Genomic DNA, 23958 nt, shown 5'->3' on the forward strand with positions numbered 1-23958 from the left:
CGATGAGGCATTGAGCATTTACAGTGGCTTTGAGATTGCCACAGAGACAAACATCACCATTCGGCTTAGCAACGACGACGACAGGAGAGGACCATTCACTGGAAGTGACAGGAAGCAAGACCCCTGAAGCAGTGACACGATCCAGCTCTCGTTTGACCCAATCACGAAGGGCCACAGGAAAGGGCTGAGCCCAAAAAAACTTTGGCCGAGCAGTGGGTTTGAGCGTGATATGAGCTTCAAAGTCGTTTGCCCGGCCTAACCCAGGAGAAAAAAGGGACGAAGATGTCATCGACAAGGAATCCAATTGAACATAAGGAATAGCATCAGAGATATTGACAGAGTCATCTATGGAGAAGCCAAAAACGTGAAAGGCACTGAAACCAAAACGATTCTCTGCGTTACTCTGGTCGACCACAAATATGGGAACAGTGCGAACGATGGATTTGTAAGATACCTCAGCATTAAATTGTCCCAAGCGAGAAATCTTCTGTTTATTGTACGTCTAATTGCTGAGTGACAGGTGACAGGATTGGAGAACCCAACTGAAGATATGTCTGAGAATTGATGATAGTGAGGAATAACTTCCCTGAAAGGGAAGAAGTACCATTGACAGACAACACAGAAGCAGAATCAGTGTCACGTTCATGAACATCAGGTATGCGGTCAGATTTGCAAACGGATGACACATGACCCTTCCTTTTGCATTTGTAACACCCGGCCCAACATTGTGGACGATCTTCTCGTGAATGTTACGTAAAACACTGTGGACATGAAGGAGTTGCCGTGGGTTTTGCTGCAGTTTCTTAGAGGTTTGTTTACGGTTAGGCCGAGGCTGCACTTGGGAGCGTACTGCGGCCACGTCGGCCGGCGGGGACACGCTGCACGCTTCGTCAACAGTGCACAGAGGTTTTACTTCCCCGACGTCACCCCACGCCTCTATTTGCGCCCCAGCGGCGCGTGAAATTTCAAAAGACTGAGCGATGGATAGGACTTCATCTAGAGTCGGATTTGCCAACTGAAGGCACGTTGCCTAAATTCTTTGTCGGGCGCCAATTGGATAATAGCATCCCATACCATGGAATCGGCGTAGGATTCTTTGTGAACTTCAGTAACAAATTGACACTTTCTACTGAGGCCGTGAAGTTCAGCAGCCCAAGCGCAATAGGATTGATTCGGTTGTTTTGACAACGATAAAAGGCAACACGAGAGGCTACCACATGCGTTAGCTTTTGAAAATAGACGGACAGAATGAGCACATTTCAGCAAAGGACAAAGACGCAGGATCTTTCAAAGGAGCAAATTGCGACAACAACCGATACATTTGAGGTGAAATCCATGACAGGAACAGAGACTTACATGTTTGTTCGTCCGCGACATGAAATGCCAAGAAGTGCTGTCGAAGATGTTTTTCGTAATCAGACCATTCTTCCGCTGCCTCGTCGTAAGGAGGAAAAGGAGGTATAGACAACGATGAGACATCGCATTTGATGCCGTGACGAAATCACGAATCGCAGATGTGAGAAGCGTTTGCTGTTCAATGAGACCTTGCAATAGTTGCTCTAAAGTAGCGATGAAAACCAGTGGGTCAATGATGGTAAAGAAACATCCACTACCTCGTTGCCAATTGTTGTAACGTCAAGTTGAACAAATATATTTCTAGGACGACACAATACATGTAAGAGCAAGTAAACAAAGTAAGACAAGTGTACACTGTAACAGTCAAATCAGCACTGAGTCCAAGTCTAGCGGCCCCTGGCTGGCCGCTTAGGTGGCGCGGCTGCTGCCTGGCTGGCAGACAGCGCCGCATGTAGAGGATGCACGTAACTGCGTGGTGGCACTTCGAAAGATCGGCGAGTCACAACAATATGGTCCTTGGCAGGATAACTATACCAAAACAGAAATTTCTTGCAGGCTGATTAATTACATGACACTAAAATGGATGAAGGTTGTTTGGAAGAAAATACTGGGCTATTTTCTTAACAGAAGGAGAATTCTGACAGAGGACACCTCGACCATGATGTTAAGGATCTGATATCAAAGAATAACACAGATCTAGAAATCATTCTAGGGCATGACGCCATAACTTTTTGGATGCTGTTATGACTAGACTTTCCAAGGCTCACCCGCTACAGGTTTACAGAGGGTGACTACTCTAAGACCATATCTTCACTTCAAAATGGATCAGGCAATTGATCATTATCACCCGGAAAAGAATCTCAAGTGAATCCATAAAGGAAGGCTTTTTTTAAAAGTGTTACATTTCAGAAGTCATGAACAGTACAGAAGATGGTATAATGTGGGAGGACTGCTAAGAAAGAAGATGAAATGGCAGCAGGCTTACAAATGAAAGTTTATTCTCTTAGATAGTAAGCAAAAATGTGTTGTTAAAGCGAGAATGCTTGTGACCTTTTTTCAAAAAATTATACTTCAATTTCTATTACCAAAACAGGAACAGTTAAAAAATAATATATGCTCACAAAAGCGAGTGTTAATCTTTTCTGGCTGATCTTAAGATATCCCATATCAGTCTATAATTCAAAGTAGTCAGAATTGGCCAAAAATCATTAGACCTCTTTGAATTAGAAGGTTGTCTCATATTTAGGGTTGCTTATCGTCACATAAATATAGTAGTTTTAGGTAAGGATATAATATAGGATACAGAAGAGATGGACGAAGCGAAGTCTGTAACTAAGGAGAGAAGGAGGAAGCAAACCAAATAAAAATATGAAGTGAAGAAAATGAGAAACACGAAGGAGAGCCAACTGACAATAGGAGAGAGTAAGTCTGATATTGTCAAACAGCAAACAACATATTTCATAGAACATATCCAAAATCTGTTCCATTACATATTGTTCTGTCTAAAATAATTTTCGTGGGTAACACAAATTAGATTTGTATGAAACTAACACTAAACATTAACTATTACAAATACACGTTTTTTCAATACAATGTACGTTCTCTCCAGATACCTCACTCTTATGACCCTACAGAAGATAACTTATTTATCAACTTATTCTCCCATCCATATACATTCAAACTATATTAATATTTTACATTGGTGTCACTTGACTATTTCTCATTTATTCCATTGTTTAGTTAATCTATATTTTTTTCCCCATTTCACTACCTTCCTGCCTTCTCCTCCCTAACATTTTATTCCATTTCTTGAGGTTGGTATCACATCAAATTTTTTTAGTGTTCTTTTGTCTCAAGTTTTCAGTCGAGTTAAATGTCTTGTGGATGGGAGTAATTTTTGATATAATGATACTGACTGAAACTGCTTAATGTGAATATTTACAGGGTTATTACAAATGATTGAAGCGATTTCACAGCTCTACAATAACTTTATTATATGAGATATTTTCACAATGCTTTGCACACACATACAAAAACTCAAAAAGTTTTTTTAGGCATTCACAAATGTTCGATATGTGCCCCTTTAGTGATTCGGCAGACATCAAGCCGATAATCAAGTTCCTCCCACACTCGGCACAGCATGTCCCCATCAATGAGTTCGAAAGCATCGTTGATGCGAGCTTGCAGTTCTGGCACGTTTCTTGGTAGAGGAGGTTTAAACACTGAATCTTTCACATAACCCCACAGAAAGAAATTGCATGGGGTTAAGTCAGTAGAGCGTGGAGGCCATGACATGAATTACTGATCATGATCTCCACCACGACCGATCCATCGGTTTTCCAACCTCCTGTTTAAGAAATGCCGAACATCATGATGGAAGTGCGGTGGAGCACCATCCTGTTGAAAGATGAAGTCGGCGCTGTCGGTCTCCAGTTGTGGCATGAGCCAATTTTCCAGCATGACCAGATACACGTGTCCTGTAATGTTTTTTTCGCAGAAGAAAAAGGGGCCGTAAACTTTAAACCGCGAGATTGCACAAAACACGTTAACTTTTGGTGAATTGCGAATTTGCTGCACGAATGCGTGAGGATTCTCTACCACCCAGATTCGCACATTGTGTCTGTTCACTTCACCATTAAGAAAAAATGTTGCTTCATCACTGAAAACAAGTTTTGCACTGAACGCATCCTCTTCCATGAGCTGTTGCAACCGCGCCGAAAATTCAAAGTGTTTGACTTTGTCATCGGGTGTCAGGGCTTGTAGCAATTGTAAACGGTAAGGCTTCTGCTTTAGCCTTTTCCGTAAGATTTTCCAAACCGTCGGCTGTGGTACGTTTAGCTCCCTGCTTCGTCGACTTCCACGGGCTACGCGTGAAACTTGCCCGCACGTGTTCAACCGTTTCTTCTCTCACTGCAGGCCGACCCGTTGATTTCCCCTTACAGAGGCATCCAGAAGCTTTAAACTGCGCATACCATCGCCGAATGGAGTTAGCAGTTGGTGGATCTTCGTTGAACTTCGCCCTGAAGTGTCGTTGCACTATTATGACTGACTGATGTGAGTGCATTTCAAGCACGACATACGCTTTCTCGGCTCCTGTCGCCATTTTGTCTCACTGCGCTCTCGAGCGCTCTGGCGGCAGAAACCTGAAGTGCGGCTTCAGCCGAACAAAACTTTATGAGTTTTTCTACGTATCTGTAGTGTGTCGTGACCATATATCAATGAATGGAGCTACAGTGAATTTATGAAATCGCTTCAATAATTTGTAATAGCCCTGTACAGTATTATCAAACTGGTGTCAGAATTAAAAATGTCGATCTTTAGTGTTGTGATAACTGCCTAGAATGCATTACTGATGTGTGCTTTACCATGTTCCATCAAAAATATGTTTGTAGTGTGTTCAGACTCAGGCATGACCTAGTAAGAAAACTCTCAAATTGAAAAATACTGAAGTGCACAACATGAAGAAATGAACATGAGACTTAATGTCAGTGTTAACTCAGGATATCTGTTAACCCAAAGAAGACTGTTAACTATTGGTGAGGAGTGTTGCTTAAATCCTTTAGTTACCTCCTGCAAATGAGATGGCTATAGTACAGAGATCAGCAGGTATACTTACATAGCTCTGTATACACTTCTGGTTCGTAAGATGTCACTGTTGTTTGTGCCTTTTCAAAGATTGTTTTGCGTGACACTTGCTTACATGTACACATCATACACAGCTGTGTGTAGTGTTACTCAATTGCTTGCAAGGTCTGCTTGCATACTGCCTCTGGTATGTGGAAGCTGTTACGTGTGAAGACTTTGCAACTGGAATCAAATGTGTTTCTAATGACGTAATGACAGCATACAAGCATTCACAGCATAGAATGTACACTAGGTTAACACTGATATTACATCTCAGGTTGGTTTTCCTACATGTTTTGCACTTAGTAATGTGTTCAATATTTTTTTTTTTAGTTGAAGAGTTTCTTACTGGAACATGGCAATGTTTGTGTCTGACCACAAACTGAATACATTCACAACAGAACGTGATAAAACATGCACGGGTAATGCATGGTATCTGTATGAATACCTTTAATCATACCAGTGACAATGGGTATAATGTGAAATACTAGTTCAGCAGCACAGCAGGTAAATATTGATATTGTTCACCTTAAGTAAACATTAGTATATCAAAAATAGTCTTCACCCACGGTGTACAAGCTGGTGAGCCTTCTTCTTCTTTCCGAAATGTTTCTGCTTATGCAGATCACTCACAGAGCCTCTTCCAAGCTTCTCATTTCTACCACACTGTATCATTCAGCATTTATTCTCATTGCAGTCCTCTTCAGTTCGCACCATCTTTCACCTGGGTTGGATTGTTTGGGGAAGGAAACCAGACAGCGAGGTCATTGGTCTCATTGGATTAGGCAAAGAAGGGAAAGGAAGTCGGCCATGCCCTTTCAAAGGAGCCATCCCGGCATTTGCCTGGAGTGATTTAGGGAAATCACGGAAAACCTAAATCAGGATGGCCAGATACGGGATTGAACCGTCGTCCTCTTTCACCTGGTTTCTCCATCCTGTTTGCGGTCTCCCGTCTGGTCTCCTTCCAGATTCTGTTAATTCTAGAGTTCTTCTTGTCCTATTCTTTTAATGGAGCCAAACCATTAAAGCCTCTTTCTCTCCATAGTTCCTTTTCGGGGATGGATCTGAAAGGTTTCTCTTACTGTTTCGTTCCTTATTCTGTCCTTTCTCAACCTTATCCAGCATTCTTTGTAGAAAGTGCATCTCTATCAATTGTATTCTGTTTACATCTTTCTTTGTCCAGATCCAACATCTGATCCACAGTTCAAAATTGACAGATAATATGACTTAAATATCATGATCTTTGCTTGGCATGTATGTTCCCATTTCTAATTACATCCAATACATAATAATAAAATTGTGAACAATTTTTATCCTCTCCGAGACTTGATCCTTGATGTTTCCTTTCTTGGTTAACTCACTTCCTATATATTGGGAAGCATCTACTTTTTTTAAAAATTATAACTAGCGTCCTTCATTTTTTTTCATTTTTCCTGCTGATTTTCATTACCTTGTTTTCTGTTAAGCTGATTTCCAAGCCAGCTTCTTCAGTTCCTCTCTGCTAGGTATTTAGTTGTTCTTCCAATTTCTGCTCGTTCCCAAAACCAGCATATGCTATGATTTTCATATCATCTCCCACTAGTCCATCCGCTCGTCCACATCTTGGGAGATGGGCAATGACATCAAGTAGGAGATTGCCTGTAAGGGCAAAGTAAAGTGGGGACTGTGTGCCCTGAGACCATTACAGTAGCTGTGAAGGTCCTACAGGAGCTCTGAGGGAATGTTTGGTGTTGGAACCACACATTTGTTTTACCAGTTACTTCACTAACTTTACCATTATTAGGTATTTGGCAAAAACAAAAATGTAACACAACACAATAAGAACTATACTTATTATAAAGGATACTCAAAAGCATAACGATGTAGGTCTCAAGCACAAACTGTCCCTGGGAAGAGCCATGAATATATGCCACACCTCCAGATGACGTTTTATGAACAAATGGAGGGCCCCGTATATGGTTCCACATTTGACCGGAAACCATTGCGAAACAAAATGACTAGAACAAAAATATTAATAAACAATGGTATTATTACACACAACAAAACAAAAATAACAACTAGAATTACTTAAGATACAACTGTGAAACAATCCATAACTGCTAAAGACACTGTATTTCAGATGACTAGAATAAACATTTAAAATTAGTCATACAGATATCTAACTGAAAAAAATTTTGTAAGTCTATCAATGTTAATTGTTTTCGTATGTCCCTTACCACAGCAATAACTGCCCAACAGTTTTTATTGTAAAGGAAGTCTAGGTTGTTACGTCGCAAATAGATAAATCCTGCAACTAGAGCAGACAGTAATACCAGTGCAACGGTACCAGAGTAATTTGGTGGCCTAAACACCCGAATCTGGAAAAGGAAAAACAAAATTCATCAAAACAAAGCAATTAATAAAAATGATACTTACATTAATGCAAGAATAAAAGCAAAAGTAGTTCACTTAAAAGTGATTTACCTTTTCAAACATGTACTGTGTAATGTCTATACAGTTTCACAGAAATGCAGTAACATACTTACCAAAAATAAAACAAGGAACAGTTACACTTGTTTTGAAAGCACTATCTGAGCATTATTATGTTCACAACCACTCAAACTAATCACACAAGAGAACACAGAAAAAGTAGCTATCAAGTTGAATTTATATGTTTATAGTCATCAAATCTGTAATAGATGTTCTAGACAAATCACATGCTAAAGGATGATTGTTGGCAACAAAACTTGTAAGCTTACAGGGCAGAGTTGGGGGCATTCATAATAAAAAACCAATTTTATCTTACCTAAGAAAAAAAAAATAAAGAAAAAAAAATTGATATGTGGTATGATGGGAAGCAAGGCCTGACACAATCAACATAGAAAATCAGATCCAAGATTGCACACAACAGAGCATTCTGGCCAATGACTTGCAACACAACAAGTTTACGACACTGGAAAATGAAGAGCAGATACTAAGTACTCCTGTAACATTTAAAAGAAACCTGAAACTGTACCTGCGTCTATGACAGCCCCATTTAATCAAGTTACTTAGAAAGAAAGATTTTTTATTTTATTTTTTATTTATTTATTTATTTTATTTGGGCGGGGGGCAGAGGGGAGGGGGGAGGGAGCTTTGCACCATCAGTTGCTTGGATAGCTGTTTTTCATCTGCCATCTGCTATTGGAAGCTTAATATTTACTTGATTATAATGGTATTTATCAAAGAATATATTTATCTACATCTGTAAATAATGATGTCCTATGCGCAGTACAATACTACTTGCCATGCAGCTTTACAACAAACACTGCTACTTGTCATGTAGCAAACGGAACTTTTCAATTCCTGTATCGAGATACTCAGGTGATTCATTGAAAGAGTAGGGATTCCCAATTCCTTGGGATATATTATTTGGGAGCTTGTTGAGAATCTTGCCATTGGAGTAGAAATCTCTGTTCTGAACCCTTGACAAGGAGGCCAAGTCTACATGTAAACGATTTTTGTGTCTTGTGTTGTGATTGTGAAAACTCACATGTAAACTGAAACTGATTTTCACTGTGAGCAACAAAAATCATTAAGGAGTAAATGTCTTGGGGAGTGACTGCCAGAATTCTGGGATCCTTAGAAAGGCTTTTGCAAGATATACGGTTCTCTACATGTGTGGCATTACAATAACATTGATTTATGTGGCAGACAACATTCTAAGACTCTTTGGAAATAAATAAAAAATATTATTCACACATATATATAAATTGTTTTCACCATAAATCTCCACTCTTAGATATTGTATCCCTGCATAATATGTCTTGAAGAATTTTTGCATTTAAGTAAAACAAAGCAACAATATTTCCGTACCAAAAGCAAAATTTCACATTAAACACTAATCTTAGAATGCCAGAATGTGCAAAAGTTGGGGAAATTATAGTTATTTTGGAGAGACTACTTTGACTGATGGCAAAGTGGTGGAAGCAATGCGAGTGTTGAAGGGCTAAGACACACATTGCTCAGAGTCTTTGCTGTTGGGGCAGTGCTGATCTGTGGATGTGAAGTCTAACTGGAATAAAGTAATATATCAAACAATGAAAACTCCTGGTAGGAATACCAACAAAGTAGGAAAAGATAAGATTGCTACTTACCATAAGGTAGACATGTTAAGTTGCAGAAGGGCACAATTAAAAGACACTTACATAAAGCATTTGATCATTTGATCGCAGTCTTATCAGCAAAAGGGAAACACATATCATTAATACACACAAGCAAGCATATCTCATACACACATGACCGCCAACTCCAACAGCTCGGGCTGGAATGCAATTAGAATGTGGGACTCAAGCAGCAGGCTGGAGGCAGCGGGGAAGGGGAAGGGCAGGGTTAGTAGTGTACATGCAGGGGGTGAGATGAACACTGTGTGGCAGAATGTGCAGGGACTAGACTGCCAACAGATGCAGTATCATGATGTTGTAGGGCAGGGAGACGGTGGAAAAAGGAGTGAAAAAGGAGAGGAGTGGGGAATGGGCCGGTGCTTTGCCAGAGGGTGGCACACAAAGAGCATGGGAGATGAGAATGGGGAGGAGATGGTAGGACAGAGAGGGTGGAAACTGATGGGTGGAGGGTGTAGTGACAGTATGTTACCATAGGTTGGGGCTGGGATAATTAGAGGAGCAGAGAATGCATTGTAAGGATACCTCTCATCTGTGCAGTTCAAAAAATATGGTGGTTGGGGGAGAGGATTCAAATGGCTTGCATAGTGATGCAGCCTTTGAAATCAAAGATGTTATGTTCAGCTGCCTGTTGTGCCACAGGGTGTTCTACTTTGCTCTTGGCCACAGTTTGGCAGTGGCTGTTCATCCTGGTGGAAAGCTGTTAGGTTGTCATACCAGTACAAAAAGATGTGCAATGATTGCAGCAGAGATGATAAAGGACTTAGCTGCTTTCACAAGTGGCATGGCCCCTGATGGGGTAGGATAAACCTGTGACAGAAATGGAACAGAAGTGCTGGGTGGTTGGACTGGGCATGTCTTGCACCTTGGACTTCCTCAGGGTTTGATCCTTGTGGCAAGGGGTTGGACTTGGAAGTTGCAAAGGGATGGACTGAGATGCTTGGAGGCTGGGTGGGCAACAGAACACCACTTTACGAGGGGTGGAATGATCTTCCCTCATTTCAGGGAATGAATCATATCATTCAATAGGCCTTTGATTGCCTATAATCCCCACCTCCCTGCCCTCTTGATGTTGCACCTGTTGGCATCCTCACTCTGCCATACAGCATTTGTCTCATCCACCACCCGTACACTACTATCCCTTCCCTTTCCCCTTCCCCGTCCCCTCCAGATTGCTGCTTGCGTTCCATGTGATAGTTGCATTCCAGCCCAAGCTTCTGGAGTGGCGGTCATGTGTGAATGAGATGTGCTTGCTTGTGCATATGAACAGTGTGTGTTTCTCTTTTGCTGATGAAGGCTGTGGCTGAAAGCTTTATGTAAGTGTCTTTTATTTGCGCCTGTCTGCAACTTAATGTGTCTTCTTTACAGTAAGTACCAATCTGTCTTTACCTACATTGTTGATAAAGTAATATATGTGTTTAACTTATTTTATTTGGCCCATCTAGCTACTTTAAGTAAACAAATCATTACCTAATGCTGACAGTGGTAAGGAACTAAGCGATATCATCCCCTAGTGAGCTAAAAAGTTAACTGAAAACATCAACGTGATTTTTGCAGTGACCAGGGCCGCTTAGCATTACAAAATAGCCCTGGGAACTATAGGAGAGGAAAATTTCGATAATTATTACAAAATACATAAGGGAAATTCGTTCACAAGTGCAAACAAAATCGGTGATGAGTGGAAGTTTGGTTTTCCAGAGGACTATGTCAGTGATTTAATTCAACATGTGCACTTGAGCTATGGACACTATGGACCTCAAAAATGCACTGAAACACTAAGGGGAAGTGCTGTGTTTGATAATATGGTTAGATCAGTATGGAAACAACTTGAAAGCTGTGACACCTGTCAGAGCAGCACAGTCATTGATATGTTCAATATATAATACCAGAGAAGGTCACAGATCTGGTAGCAATAGCAATTGACCTTTTTGGGTCATTGGTAACTGGATGACATGGATATAAACAAATTTTTGTAATAGTGGACGTATTTAGTAGATATAGCAAGTGGTATGCAATTAAATGAGCAACCAGGAAGAGTCTGATCTCCAAGTTCACACAACATTATTTTCCTTTGATTTGTGTACCAAAATCTGTTTAAAGTGGATCCCAATTCACTAGTAATGATTGGATTTAACTTATATAGACACTGCGGGGATAAAACATATATAAATCTAGGGATATCTTACCTCAAGCAATTTGGCAGAGTGATACAGGAGAGAATTGGGAAGGCTCTGCAGCACATACTGTAGCAATAAACATAGTCTTGGGTGCAACACCTAAAAGATTTTGAAACTGTAATAAACTGTGTGAGGCATAGCCCAAAGAGGTTTTCACCATTGGAGATAGAGTTTGACTCAAAACCACCAAAGCTGATCACAGAACATGTTGATTTCCCGTCACATAAAGAGATGATGAGAGAGGAGTTGTAAACATTTGTAGGGGAGAATATCAATAAAAGAGCAAAACAAAGAAAGCAAAGACATGATAGACAGGTGAAGGTATCAAAAATAAGATTTGGGGATCGTGTGTTGGTGAGAACACGAAGGCAAGTGAGCACAACAAGGAGACAGTTTTTTTGAATTATATATGGGCCTTTCGAAGCAATAGCAATTCTGGACCCAAATGCATACCGTTTGGTTCGCCAACAGTCAAACAAAATACTTGAGCTGGAAAATATAAACGAGATAAAGTCATACAAGAAATGAGGATTGTGGAGGAAGATGAAGTGAGAGCTAAAATATCACAGCTGAAATTATTATGCATTCGTCATGTTACTTCAAGAATTGAATCCAAAACCAAAGGTCTCATTTGTGCATTCGGTAAGCTTTCATTTTCCATGATGAAGTATCACAGCACAACTTCAGTGATTGAGTTTTACTTGAATATCTTAACTTGTTTCACATTTGGGGGTCTAAATAAGTGTGTATGAAGGATGGATGAACTGGCCACAGACTGAAACTGATACTGTGTTAATTTTTTGATATGCAGTCACATTTTGTTCATGGATGCAGAGGCAGATACTTGGAACATCAGTGAAGTGGACACTGGGATGGACATACTGACACACTTATTGGAAGAATCAAGACTGATGAAACCTGAAGAATCAGTGAGTGTTGCAAGTTCATGCTGTGAATAGTGAAAGTGAAAGCAGAGTACACAAAAGGGCATAAATGTGATTTATTGGTGTAAAGTTCAAATATGTATGTTTTATAGGGACAAAGAAAAAAACTATTTATAAAATTGACACAAACATGTCACTTATTCATCATTTTGAGAAATTGTCAACAGCACATGAGTAACTTCATTTTAAACCCATCCATTGTATTTTTTTAAAAATCTTACACATTTTAAAAGGCAGATTTGCTTTTTTGGCATATGGTAATTTAACATAGTATAGAAAGTAACTTTAACTATCTCCCATATATATGGAATATAGATTAAGATTATTGCATATTTTGTACATATTTTAGTTCTATTTACTTGTTACTTTATGTCTTATGTATTATTTACTATTCATCTATTTGTTAGTGGAATGTTCACTCGGAACACATGTATACAACGATGGTTGTTTTAAGTAAACTGTAAGTAAATATATATTTTTTAATTTCATGTCCTTCAGAGTAACCATTAACAGACTTCAGCCTTTGTTTGTGATCTGACCAAAATCTCTGGGGGGTAATTATAACATTACAATAACATTGTTGTATGTGGCAGACGACAGCCTAGAGACTCTTTGAAAATAACTCAAAAGACATTTTTCCTACATATCGATTGTTTTTACCAGAAATCTGTACTCTTCGATGTTGTATCCCCACATCAACATCTTGATGAATTTTTCTGTGTAAGTAAAACAAAGTAACGATATTTTCTTAAGAACAGCAAAATTTCACATTCAAGAATACTCTTAGAAGGTCAGAATGTGTGAAAGTTGTGGATATTGTTCTAGTTTTGAAGAGACTACTTTGTCTGACAGTACTATGGTGGAAGTAGCACAAGTGGTGAGGGATCCAGACATATATTGCTCGGGGTCTTTCCTGTTGGGGCAGTGCTGGAGTTTGGACGTGAATCTCACTGGAATAAAGTAACATATGTTTTAAATTGTGATTTTATTCGACCCATCCAGCTGCATTCAGTAAACAATTCATTACATAATGCTAATACTGGCCAGGAACTAAATGATATCACACCTAGAGTGCCGAAAAGTTAACTGAAAATGTGACCAGGGCTGACTAATGTTACTTTGGGTGCAGTACCTCACAAGATAATTTCATAAAACAGGGACTGAAAATATATAAAATAAGCTAACTCCTGCCTGTAGGACAACACATAAGAGAGATACTTCTATGGACAAATAACACTTGCTTCATTTGTCTACACAGTGACTCCATTTTAATTTCATATCCCAATTGCACTCCAAGGGATCTGTGTTTCATTTAGTGTGTATGCCCATAGCTGTCTACTTCTGGTGCTAAAAGAACATTCCTGCTTGTTAGAAATCAGAGATATGCATCATTTAAATTAGGAGACAGAATTGCTGGCAAGTACTACCTTCAGGAGACAAAAGTGTGGTACTACCAACAGACACACATAAAAGGAAATATGACAAGCTATCCTAGCTTTCGGAATTATGGTAAACAGCTCACTCAGACCCCACACTGCAGGTAGGTCACACTCATCCTGAGGTCTCTGTGACCTGCACTTCCCTTTTAATCTTCCTCTACTTATCCCCCTCTCCTCCCATGGGACAGACTTTCTAGTTCTGAAAGCTAGGATAATGTGTCACTTTTACTTTGATATGTGTCTACTAGCAAACTGGCAATGCTTTGCAATTGCCAAATATGTATGGGAACTGGATATATGACATCCTAATCCTCCATCCTCCCCCCCCCCCCCCCCATTACCACTCCTCCCACTCTCTCCTTCTTTCCCCTCTCAATGTCTATTTCCCCTGCCCTCATTCTCCGTCAATCTCCTATTCTCCCTCTCTCTGAACTTGATCCCTTTTTACTGTTACTGGAAACAAAACTTTGATTGAGAACTGATGTCAATTAGAGTGAATTGGCAAATGGGTTGGGATCACTGATATATGGGGTTTGAGAGAGACCTCTCCTACTGCTAGTTCTGTGATGACAGCAGCTCAAATGACAGTATAGTTCATTCTCCAAACATTTGGGATTATAAACTTTTGGACATTTCAGATGCCGTGGTAGTATTCTAATCCAATGCCAATATGCAATAAACAGCACTTTTCAGTATTCTGTTAATACCAACTGCAAGGAAAAAAACAAAACAGCATATTGTTGTGTCCAAAAGTTTTGTCTTTAAATTATGTATAAGTAAAAGAAATACATAAAGGAGAAACGATTTGTCTATGGTTTAAATGAGTTGTGATCACAGTTAAAACTGACTACAGAAAAAAAACCTGCACTTCTTCACACCACAGCATTTTTTTTTTCTTGCAGCTGGTTGGCAAGTGGGGTGCACTCAGCCCATATGAGATAAACTGAGGAGCTACTCGATTGGGATGTAGTGGCTCCATTCTCCAAAACTGACCTATGGCCAGGAAAGCAGTGTGCTAACTACATGTCCCTCCATATCTGCATCCATTGACACCTGTGGGCTGAGGATGACATGGTGGCAGGTTGATACTGTTGGGCTTTCACAGATTGTTGGGACGGAATTTAGTTTTTTTTTCCCTATATCTGTCTGATTATATATTAGAATATCATGTAAAAATTTGTGTAAATCTGTCAAGAACTACTCAAGGTTTTTCTAACAATGTTTTCCCTTTATATATCATATATATTTAAAAAAAATATGTAGCCTATGTTCACCTGAATGTTTATTAGAGTAGCATGTAAAATTTTGAAGTAAATTGGTCATGAGCTTTTCAAGATCTTTGCTACCAACGTTTCCCTATTATATATTTATATTTACATTCAATAGATGGTACTCCAGTAGATGTATAAAAACGCACATATTCTAATGCAACATTGTGTCAAAATTTTAGAACAATTGGTGAAGAACTTTCAGAGATTCATTTTGAACAAATGAACATTTGCATTTTTGATTTCAAACAATGGAAAATGCACAATGGATTGTAACAATATAATGAAAAGGATAGTTGCTACTCATCATAAAGTAGAGATGCTGAGTCGCAGAAAGGCACAACAAAAAGATTGTCAGAAAGTTACCTTTCGGCCAACAAGGCCTTTGTCAAATATAACCATGAGAAGTGTCTAAAAAGTAACAAGGAATCTGAATATTCTATTACATCAATTTGCACCAATTTTTTGTCACTGTGCCAGTGAAGATGCTTGCAAAATGGAAGGTTTATTTAAACCCTTCCTTCTTGCAGCCGACCAATTGACTGTTTATTATTTCTTCAAGAAAATTTCATAGTACAGTTGCTTCTCCAGCAATGTACAAAATTTTAAAATGCCTTAAAAGTACCTGCACAATGTTAGGCATGTTGAATATTTAATCTGTTCTCGGCTGTCAAACAGGTTGCAAGTGTTTTGGTTGTATCAGCAATTATTTATTTTGTATAAAAATGTGTCAGAGAATTTGTACTAAATTTTGTTATAAGAACAGAATAAAGTGTACCAAAGTTTTAGAAATGTTAAATACTGCTTTCTGTGAGTCTTCTATGAGTAAAATAAGAGTTCACAAGTGGTATAAGTGTTTCAAAGAAAGCAGTGAGGACATTGAAGATGAAGAGTACCCTGGACTCCAAGCACATCAACTGATAGAATAACGGAAAAAGTGAGAGAAATGATTATGAAACATCATCAAATCACTATCTAAAGAGTCAGTGATGATGCTGACATATCAAGTAGCTTATGCCATGAAATTGTTTTGGATGTTTTGGGTAAAAAACTTCTGAAATTGTTTAATAATGAACAAATACAGTGGCAATTGCAAGTTGCTCAGGAGTCACTAGATTAAGTCAACAGCAATACCGACCAATTGAAATGAGGCACAATAGATAATAAAACTTGAGTTGATGGCTATGATGTTGAAATTAAAGCTGGATCATCCCAACAGAAGCCAGATTGACAGAACCAAAAAATGCTCGATGAGTGTGGTCAACTGTGAAGGTATGTGGTTATGCTCACGGTGTTCTTTGATTTTAACAATATAGTGTAAACGAGTTCTTGTCACAAGGTGACACGAACAATAAGGAGTACCGTTTACAAGCTAAACATTGTCTGCATGAAGTAATCTGAAAAAAGCTTGTGTGTGTGGTGGAGGAACCCACAGTTTTTGCGCCACGATATACAGCATTTTGTTGCTTGTTTGTGAATTTTTACCCAAAAATAATACTGTAATAATGCCCAAACCACCATATTTGCTCCATGTGATTACTGTTTTTATTCCCAAAAATAAAGGAAACCTTAAAGCACAATTTATTACAAGCATACATAAGATTAAAAATGCATCACTGAGGGGATTAAAAGCTGTCCCAAAGATAAGAGTTACAGAAGTGTTTCAAGTTCCGGAAAGAAAAAGCTGACATAAGTGTGTAATATGTAACAGGGAATATTTAGAAGAGAATACTATTGATGTAGACCCCTAAATGAACCCAGCATTATATCTAATATTCACCGCAACAATCATGTTGCTTCCACTAACATTGTCAGCAACAGTGCAAGGACCCAGATAACATTTTCTAAAAATAATGTTGTTTTCCACCCAATTTTGTCAGTATAAAAGGACTTTCCACTTTACTCTCTTAATGTCCTTACTTATAAAAAGCCAGTCAATTTCATCAGTTCTTTCTAGCAGAATCTTTCTTTTACTTACACATCTCCTCCAAAGAAATCCCATTTCATACCAAGTCTTGCGCAAAACAACTTTCTGCCAAGGAAAACAATTTTTTTTTTTTTTGCTTTATGTCGGCATTACCTTTTTTTTAAATGATACAAAAGTTCTCTATCATTTGCTGAATTTCCAATTTTTATAGCTGTCTATAATAATGGGTTTCCTCCCAAAATGCTTCGCACTCTTTCTTGGCAATTCGAGTAAACCATACGTTTATTTTCACATTTCTTTCTGAGGCGCTCTACTGTGGCAAGGCTGACATTTGTATATACAGCAGCCATTTGTATGGGACTGGAAACATTGGCCAATAGTTCTTGCTTCCACTACTGAATATAAGTTATAATTATGTTAGAGATGACTGGATGCTCTTTACTCCACAAATACCTCTTCTTTGTATTGTGTACATTTTCTACCGATGTAGTATATGCCTATCCATCGCTTTTGAATAACTAATTATACTATAAAATATATAAAATGAACACGGCTACAAAATATATCAAAAGGAGATTTGTTTCTTATTTAGCTTTACCAACACTTTATTTGTGCAGACCTGTATGGTTTTTTCCCTGTGGAGAATACAGTGCTCAAACTAATAAGATAACACCTACCAAGTTAAATGAATCAATAGACCACTTTCTGAAAGACTTTTGAAGAGACTGGTTACAGTGAAATAGGTCTAAAATGTTTGACAATCTGGAGTTATTACAATTATTTAAGTCGGTCATGAAATGTGTTCACAGTTAAAGGATTACAAAGACAGCTTAAGGTAATCCAATCAAGTCGTTATAAGATTTTAATAGTGTACTATGAGCTCCATCATCGCCAGCACATTTACCGCTTTTTAGTGTTCTGATGATATTTTTAACTTCTTTAAGATCTGTATTTTTAAGACTAATGTCTCTTGGTGGTACATGTAGTTTCTGCACAACTAAATATAATGCATCTCGATTCATTTGCTTATTAGAGGGTGCAAAGTTTGTGTGGTGTTCAAAAATGACCGTTTAAAACTGATACCAATATTTTAATTCTGAATAATTGGTATTTTTTGGTATTGTTTACTCTTTGTTATAACAGATGTTTTTTTATTTTTTACTAATAACCAAGTAAAATAACAAAATATCAATTAGCCATGGCAGCTGTACTAAAATTTTTCATTTTTAAATAAACATTTCTTAGAAGACGAGTAATTTTTATTTGTAAAATTTGCACTGGTTTGAAATACTGCATTCTTATAGGAAATGGAAAAATCGATAGGGGCTATTTTTATAACAATGCCAAACACATGATGTAGGTATTGGTGCAGCACTGTTAAGACAGTGTCTCTGTTGCTGTGTGTCATGGTTTAAGGTGTGCGTGTATGCGCAGTGTGCAAGACTTGCCCCCACCTGGTCTATACGGCAGTTTCTTACTGTCCTCATTGGACTTCTAGTGTATGAACAATGGCAGCAAAACCTAGTCTGGAAATATTTTTACAAAGTTACGCAGCAATGAAGTTCAATGCTTCATCTGCTGTAAAAGATTGAAAATTTGTCTGCCATTCCCACGTAATAACAAAAGCGCGAGGATGCTACGGTAATAGTAATAAATTAAAAATTTAACAAGTCATTCATAGTCTACAACAGAAACAGAAACTAGCTGTTTTACTGCTTATGTCTACATAATATGACACTATCTGCTTGTAGTCCTTAAAAACAGACAAATTAACAGGAGAAATAGAATTTTTCAACCTCAGTTCTCACCTTTTAGCACTGACTATTCGTAATGCCCTCACAGTGCTATGACCCCAATTATAATATGATTTCTGAACAGAGTTTCAAAAAACTAGAACCAGCCGGAAAATATTGGTGATTTTTTTTTTTGTATTTTTCATCTGCTCATCATTTTTCGAGAAAAGCAGTGAACAGTGGACAGACTAAGTTTTAATTTATTTGCCTATACAACTTAATATTTTATGAATTAATAGAGGGAAACATTCCACATGGGAAAAATATATCTAAAAACAAAGATGACGTGACTTACCAAACGAAAGCGCTGGCACGTCGATAGACACACAAACAAACACAAACATACACACAAAATTCAAGCTTTCGCAACAAACTGTTGCCTCATCAGGAAAGAGGGAAGGAGAGGGAAAGACGAAAGGAAGTGGGTTTTAAGGGAGAGGGTAAGGAGTCATTCCAATCCTGGGAGCGGAAAGACTTACCTTAGGGGGAAAAAAGGACGGGTATACACTCGCACACACACACATATCCATCCACACATGTCTGCTTGTGCCTGTATATGTGTGGATGGATATGTGTGTGTGCGCGAGTGTATACCCGTCCTTTTTTCCCCCCGCTCCCGGGATTGGAATGACTCCTTACCCTCTCCCTTAAAACCCACTTCCTTTCGTCTTTCCCTCTCCTTCCCTCTTTCCTGATGAGGCAACAGTTTGTTGCGAAAGCTTGAATTTTGTGTGTATGTTTGTGTGTCTATCGACGTGCCAGCACTTTCGTTTGGTAAGTCACATCACCTTTGTTTTTAGATATAACTTAATATTTTGGATCTTTAAATCTTGAAACTAAGACAGTCGAAGTCTTTCAGTCTTTGTTCATTTTGTACATTTATTACAGGAAATAAAGGGAATAAAAAACTAGAAAATGGCTATTTAAGAAACTGGTTATTTTGAGTGGTTTTAACAGCTAAGGTAAACGTGTGTGTGTGTGTGTGTGTGTGTGTGTGTGTGTGTGTGTGTGTGTGTGTGTGTGTGTGTGGGGGGGGGGGGGGGGGGGGGGGCCGACAGAACTGAAAAATGGTTGTTTCAGGGATAACAGCCATCCATAGTTGGTACCTCACAATGGCACCACAAGCTGCAGACAGTTGCTGGCAGATGCAGCCACAAATGATAGTTCTGACAGGCTCTCACAAGGTCCATACGCTGCTGCTGGAAGACTACCTACGTCAGAGCACAGCACCACTCGTTCAGTCTGTGATCGTCAATGAAGGTAACAGCATCAACATATCTCAAATCCAGCACAGCTAGCATTATTAGCCATAAGCGAGTATCAAAGTTCAAAGTTAAATTAATAGGTGACTGTCCTTCAGTGCTAGTCAAGTATAACTGGTATTCTTCTACCCAGTGAAAGTAATAAATATGAAATGTCATTCTAGTGGACAAGGACTTCATTCAAGTTATGTATTAGGGATTGAAGTGTTTTACTCAAGTTACTCATATTTTATGTGTGTCGTAACTGCTTGATCTCCTCCTGAGGTAAATTTTGGCTCACTATGATATATAAAAGTTTGCTGGCACTGTGAGGAAGTAACTGTTGGATTTGCTGGTCAGCAGATTTGAAAGTGTCGCTGTTGGAGCTATTTTCTAGGGGTCTCAAATTCATTTGGGCCACTATTTTGATTTGTTTCTTGTTTATAAATATTTCAAATTGTATGTGTTTAAGAAAGAGTTAAATTTTCCATCTACACTGTCTGCTTTACAAATTTCTCCACACCATTCCCCCTATAATTTCTCCCTAAACACTGTTACTGAGAGATTGTTTATGATCCTAAGGTATAGTACTTTTGTTCTACAATGTGCAGCTAACTGAGTGATATATTTTATTGATTTTACAGCTAAATCATTGCATACTGCTGGGGTGAAAAACAAATTGTCTATGACTGTGGGACCATTTCTTGCATTTATAGATGCTGCAGCTTTTTTCAATTTGTTTCTACAGAAGTATGATATTAACTTCTATTCTGCTGCAATTTCATCTGTCCTATTATTTTCCTGTATAAATATGAAAAGTTTATCCTTTTTATTGACTGCCCAATAGTGTGACACAGTCAGCATATTTCAGTTCGCACAGTATAGATTGCTCTCTTGAAAGAACTTCTGCTTCAAGTTCTTACAGTATAGGACTGCATCACAATCAGGAGGCGACATCACATATAAGGAAAACTTATGAAAGAATGAAGCAGACATGTGAAAAACAGGTAAGCTCCCCTCTTCCGATGCAGTATAACAACTTGCTTTGTCGTATGCCACATCTGTTTGTAAGAAGTCTGTAAATATTTGGTTGCATTGTGCTGCTTTTGTCAAATTAGAATGGCTTGTATTTTTACTGAGACTGATGCTGAAATTTGAAGATTGTACATGGACATTCAAAATTTATGATGAGATGAACCTACACCAATGTTTTTATTCAATTTGTATGGATTGACAGTTGCACCTTTACAGGATCATGGATATTATACGCAGCTTTTATTGGGGGCTGCCCATTTACAGAAAAAGTTCCAGCATAATGTGATAAATTGTTATTTTTATATTATAACGGTTATGTTGAATGTGCAACACTATTGACTGTAACATCTCCGAACACAGTTTTTGTGTCTTTGTGAGATTTGAAGTTTTGTTGCTTGGTGACATTGCAGTTATGGTTTCTTTTGCGATACCAATCTGTTCTTATAATTTGTGTTAATATTCCTTGGCTTTCAAAACAGAGAAGAGAAAGGAGAAGGGACATGATCAGACGCGGCTGTGGTGTAAGAGCACTACAGCACATAAATACCCTAACTTTTGACACACTGCAGATTTATTGCCTATTTTTCTTTCAGCGCCGTTAAATGTAACACAGATCAGGTAATCTGAAATCCATGGCACTAAATCTACTGTGCTATGCTACATTGTTACTCCTTTAGATTCTGTGAAACTTGGCATCAGGGTCATGGGCACATCTTCAGTTGTGCACATTTTTAGGAGCTCTTGTGCATACGCAACTGGCATGACATTATTGTCTTAAGAGCCAAATATGCACAGCTAGCCCTTACCACCCAACTACAAGATATATCAATGCCACCAGGTGGAAGCACACTGCAGCAGACTTTTATCCCATTTGCTTGGCATAAATCCTGCTAGACAGTAGCACACTCCTCCGTTACGTCAGTTCACTCATTATATAGTAAAATTAGATTGAACATCAACATATGTTATAGTTATACTGAAAGAAAAACCTATTTTGTTGGGCTCTGAATGGGATAGTATATTAAGTGTTAGATTTTATCATATAGTAATCCATTTGAGGCACTAAGAATCAAAGTACATCATTGACGATTGTGAGACTGCAGCATTTATTCATGTTTCTGATATCTGTTGATCTTATGGTGGGTCAGGTTTATTTGTGCTGAGGCCCACACTGTATATATATGAACATTTACAAAAAGCTGTCCCGCTTGTTTCTTTGATGTTGACTTAAATGTGGGAACGACAACGGTGTGCGTTTGGCCCCTTTGGTTCTCAGTACCTTATTTTTATTCTAGTCCAGACTTGAATTTAATCATTCAATCAAATGGCAGTTTGTATTTGGAGTTGGTTGTTTACCGTGCAGGAATCTGCTTTCATGTGTAGTGTCAACACGACATCTGTTGATTCTGTTTTAAGTGCTAACAGAAAAGAAAATTATCAGGAAAAGTTATCTGCAAAGGAACTAGGGCCTCCCAGATCTGATCCACTGACAGAGAAAGTGCTAAAATCAAATAAGCATGACTACAAGTAAATAAAGAAGTATATAATAAACCTAAGTAGTTGTGTGAGTGAAATGTAAGAATACCTGACTTTCAGCCTACAAGTTAATTTATTAACTAATACATGTGTTATGGGTCTTGTACATTTGTCCAAAAAAATATAAAAGCACAAAAAGTACCACTTACACGAAAATGTAAAATGGAAAGCAATGAAAGCCCAAACGTTATTTTGTTCTTGTCCTAAACTGCACTTAGTTATGTACAAAACAACAAAATTCCCCCAAAACAATTCTTTCTTTTTTGAGACACGTAATGTTTATTATTATTATTATTATTATTTTTGGCAGTGGCTGTAGTTGTATAAATATGTTGACAAGCGTAACTGTTATACAGCAAATGCTATATTAATCTCACACTCTTCATATTTATCCGAATCTAAAAATTTGTGAACATCCAGACTGTATACTCACAAGCCACCAACAGACATGATGTCTTCGCTATATGAATGCTGCTGTTAGTAGCAATTCTCTGTATTCCATAACCACTCTGATAAAGGATATACCCTTTTACAGCTGGTTTCAATAAAAATAATGGAAGCAGTAAGTTCAGTTGAGGCACTTTAGTTGACAAGCACGTAAACAAATTGTCACTGTTGACCTTTCAGGCAATGTTATCTTTCACAGCTCACACACATAAACCCCGACAATTATACAGTCTTAAAGCTGCAGGTTTGGATGAAGACACTTGTGTGAAAACTCAATAATGTCTTCTGTTTTTTTTTATTTTTTATTATTTTTTATTTTATGTGCTTGTTGATGGCTTCATGTCCCATACATACAACTGGTGGTTACCTTCACTCCTTTCATTATTTGCATTCCATCCAACCAGCTGATGTAATGGAGACTATTCATTACACAGCTAACTATTCATCCATTTCAATGTGTCACACACATTAATTCACTAAGAATTTTAATATAAGACTCAATGCTTCAAATAATGCACTTGTGACGGAGATGGTACTTTCAGAAATAACTTGTAAGATATGCTTAGGAGTCTCTTTTCCAAACTGCTTGGGATGCTCCTTAGATATTCACACAAGTGAGAATACAAGGGAGTTCCAGTTCTGTGTTATCCTATGAAGAGAAAGAGAGGCACAGACCATTGTGATTTGATTGTTCTTCATCATGGTGTCTACAGACAATGTTTGAATAAACATATGAATGAGTGAATGAAGACTTGATGATGCGTCTGGTGATGGACCATGCATTCCCTTTTCTTCCTCACCACTGAGTAACAGCATGAGAAGCCTCAGCAGTAAATGATTAATCGAGCATTCAAGTAACAGACATCTGAGGACAGATGTATGAGTATATCAAAATACAAAGTTACATAACTTGTAAGACGTGCCACAGGCTAATGCTAGTTGACTGTTTAAGGAGACCAAAGAGTGAAGGTTGCAGTCTCCTAGTCAACCTCCTTACCCCTACCCCTGCCCCCCTCCCACAGCAGTAGCAGT

General features: G+C 38.3%; 1 protein-coding gene across 1 annotated transcript in view; it reads right to left on the bottom strand.

The window, feature by feature from the left end:
- The window catches only part of LOC124790163 (tumor suppressor candidate 3), a 48553-nt gene that overhangs the window by 18133 nt on the left and 6462 nt on the right, over positions 1-23958 (bottom strand). Inside the window, exons 5-6 of the mRNA XM_047257759.1 lie at positions 7197-7337; positions 6827-6977 (exon numbers count right to left, since the gene is read on the bottom strand). Of these exons, the coding sequence (XP_047113715.1) occupies positions 6827-6977; positions 7197-7337 (292 nt within the window). The remainder of the gene's footprint in view (positions 1-6826; positions 6978-7196; positions 7338-23958) is intronic.

This window comes from Schistocerca piceifrons, chromosome 3 (genome assembly GCF_021461385.2).
Source record: "Schistocerca piceifrons isolate TAMUIC-IGC-003096 chromosome 3, iqSchPice1.1, whole genome shotgun sequence".
Lineage (NCBI taxonomy): Eukaryota > Metazoa > Arthropoda > Insecta > Orthoptera > Acrididae > Schistocerca > Schistocerca piceifrons.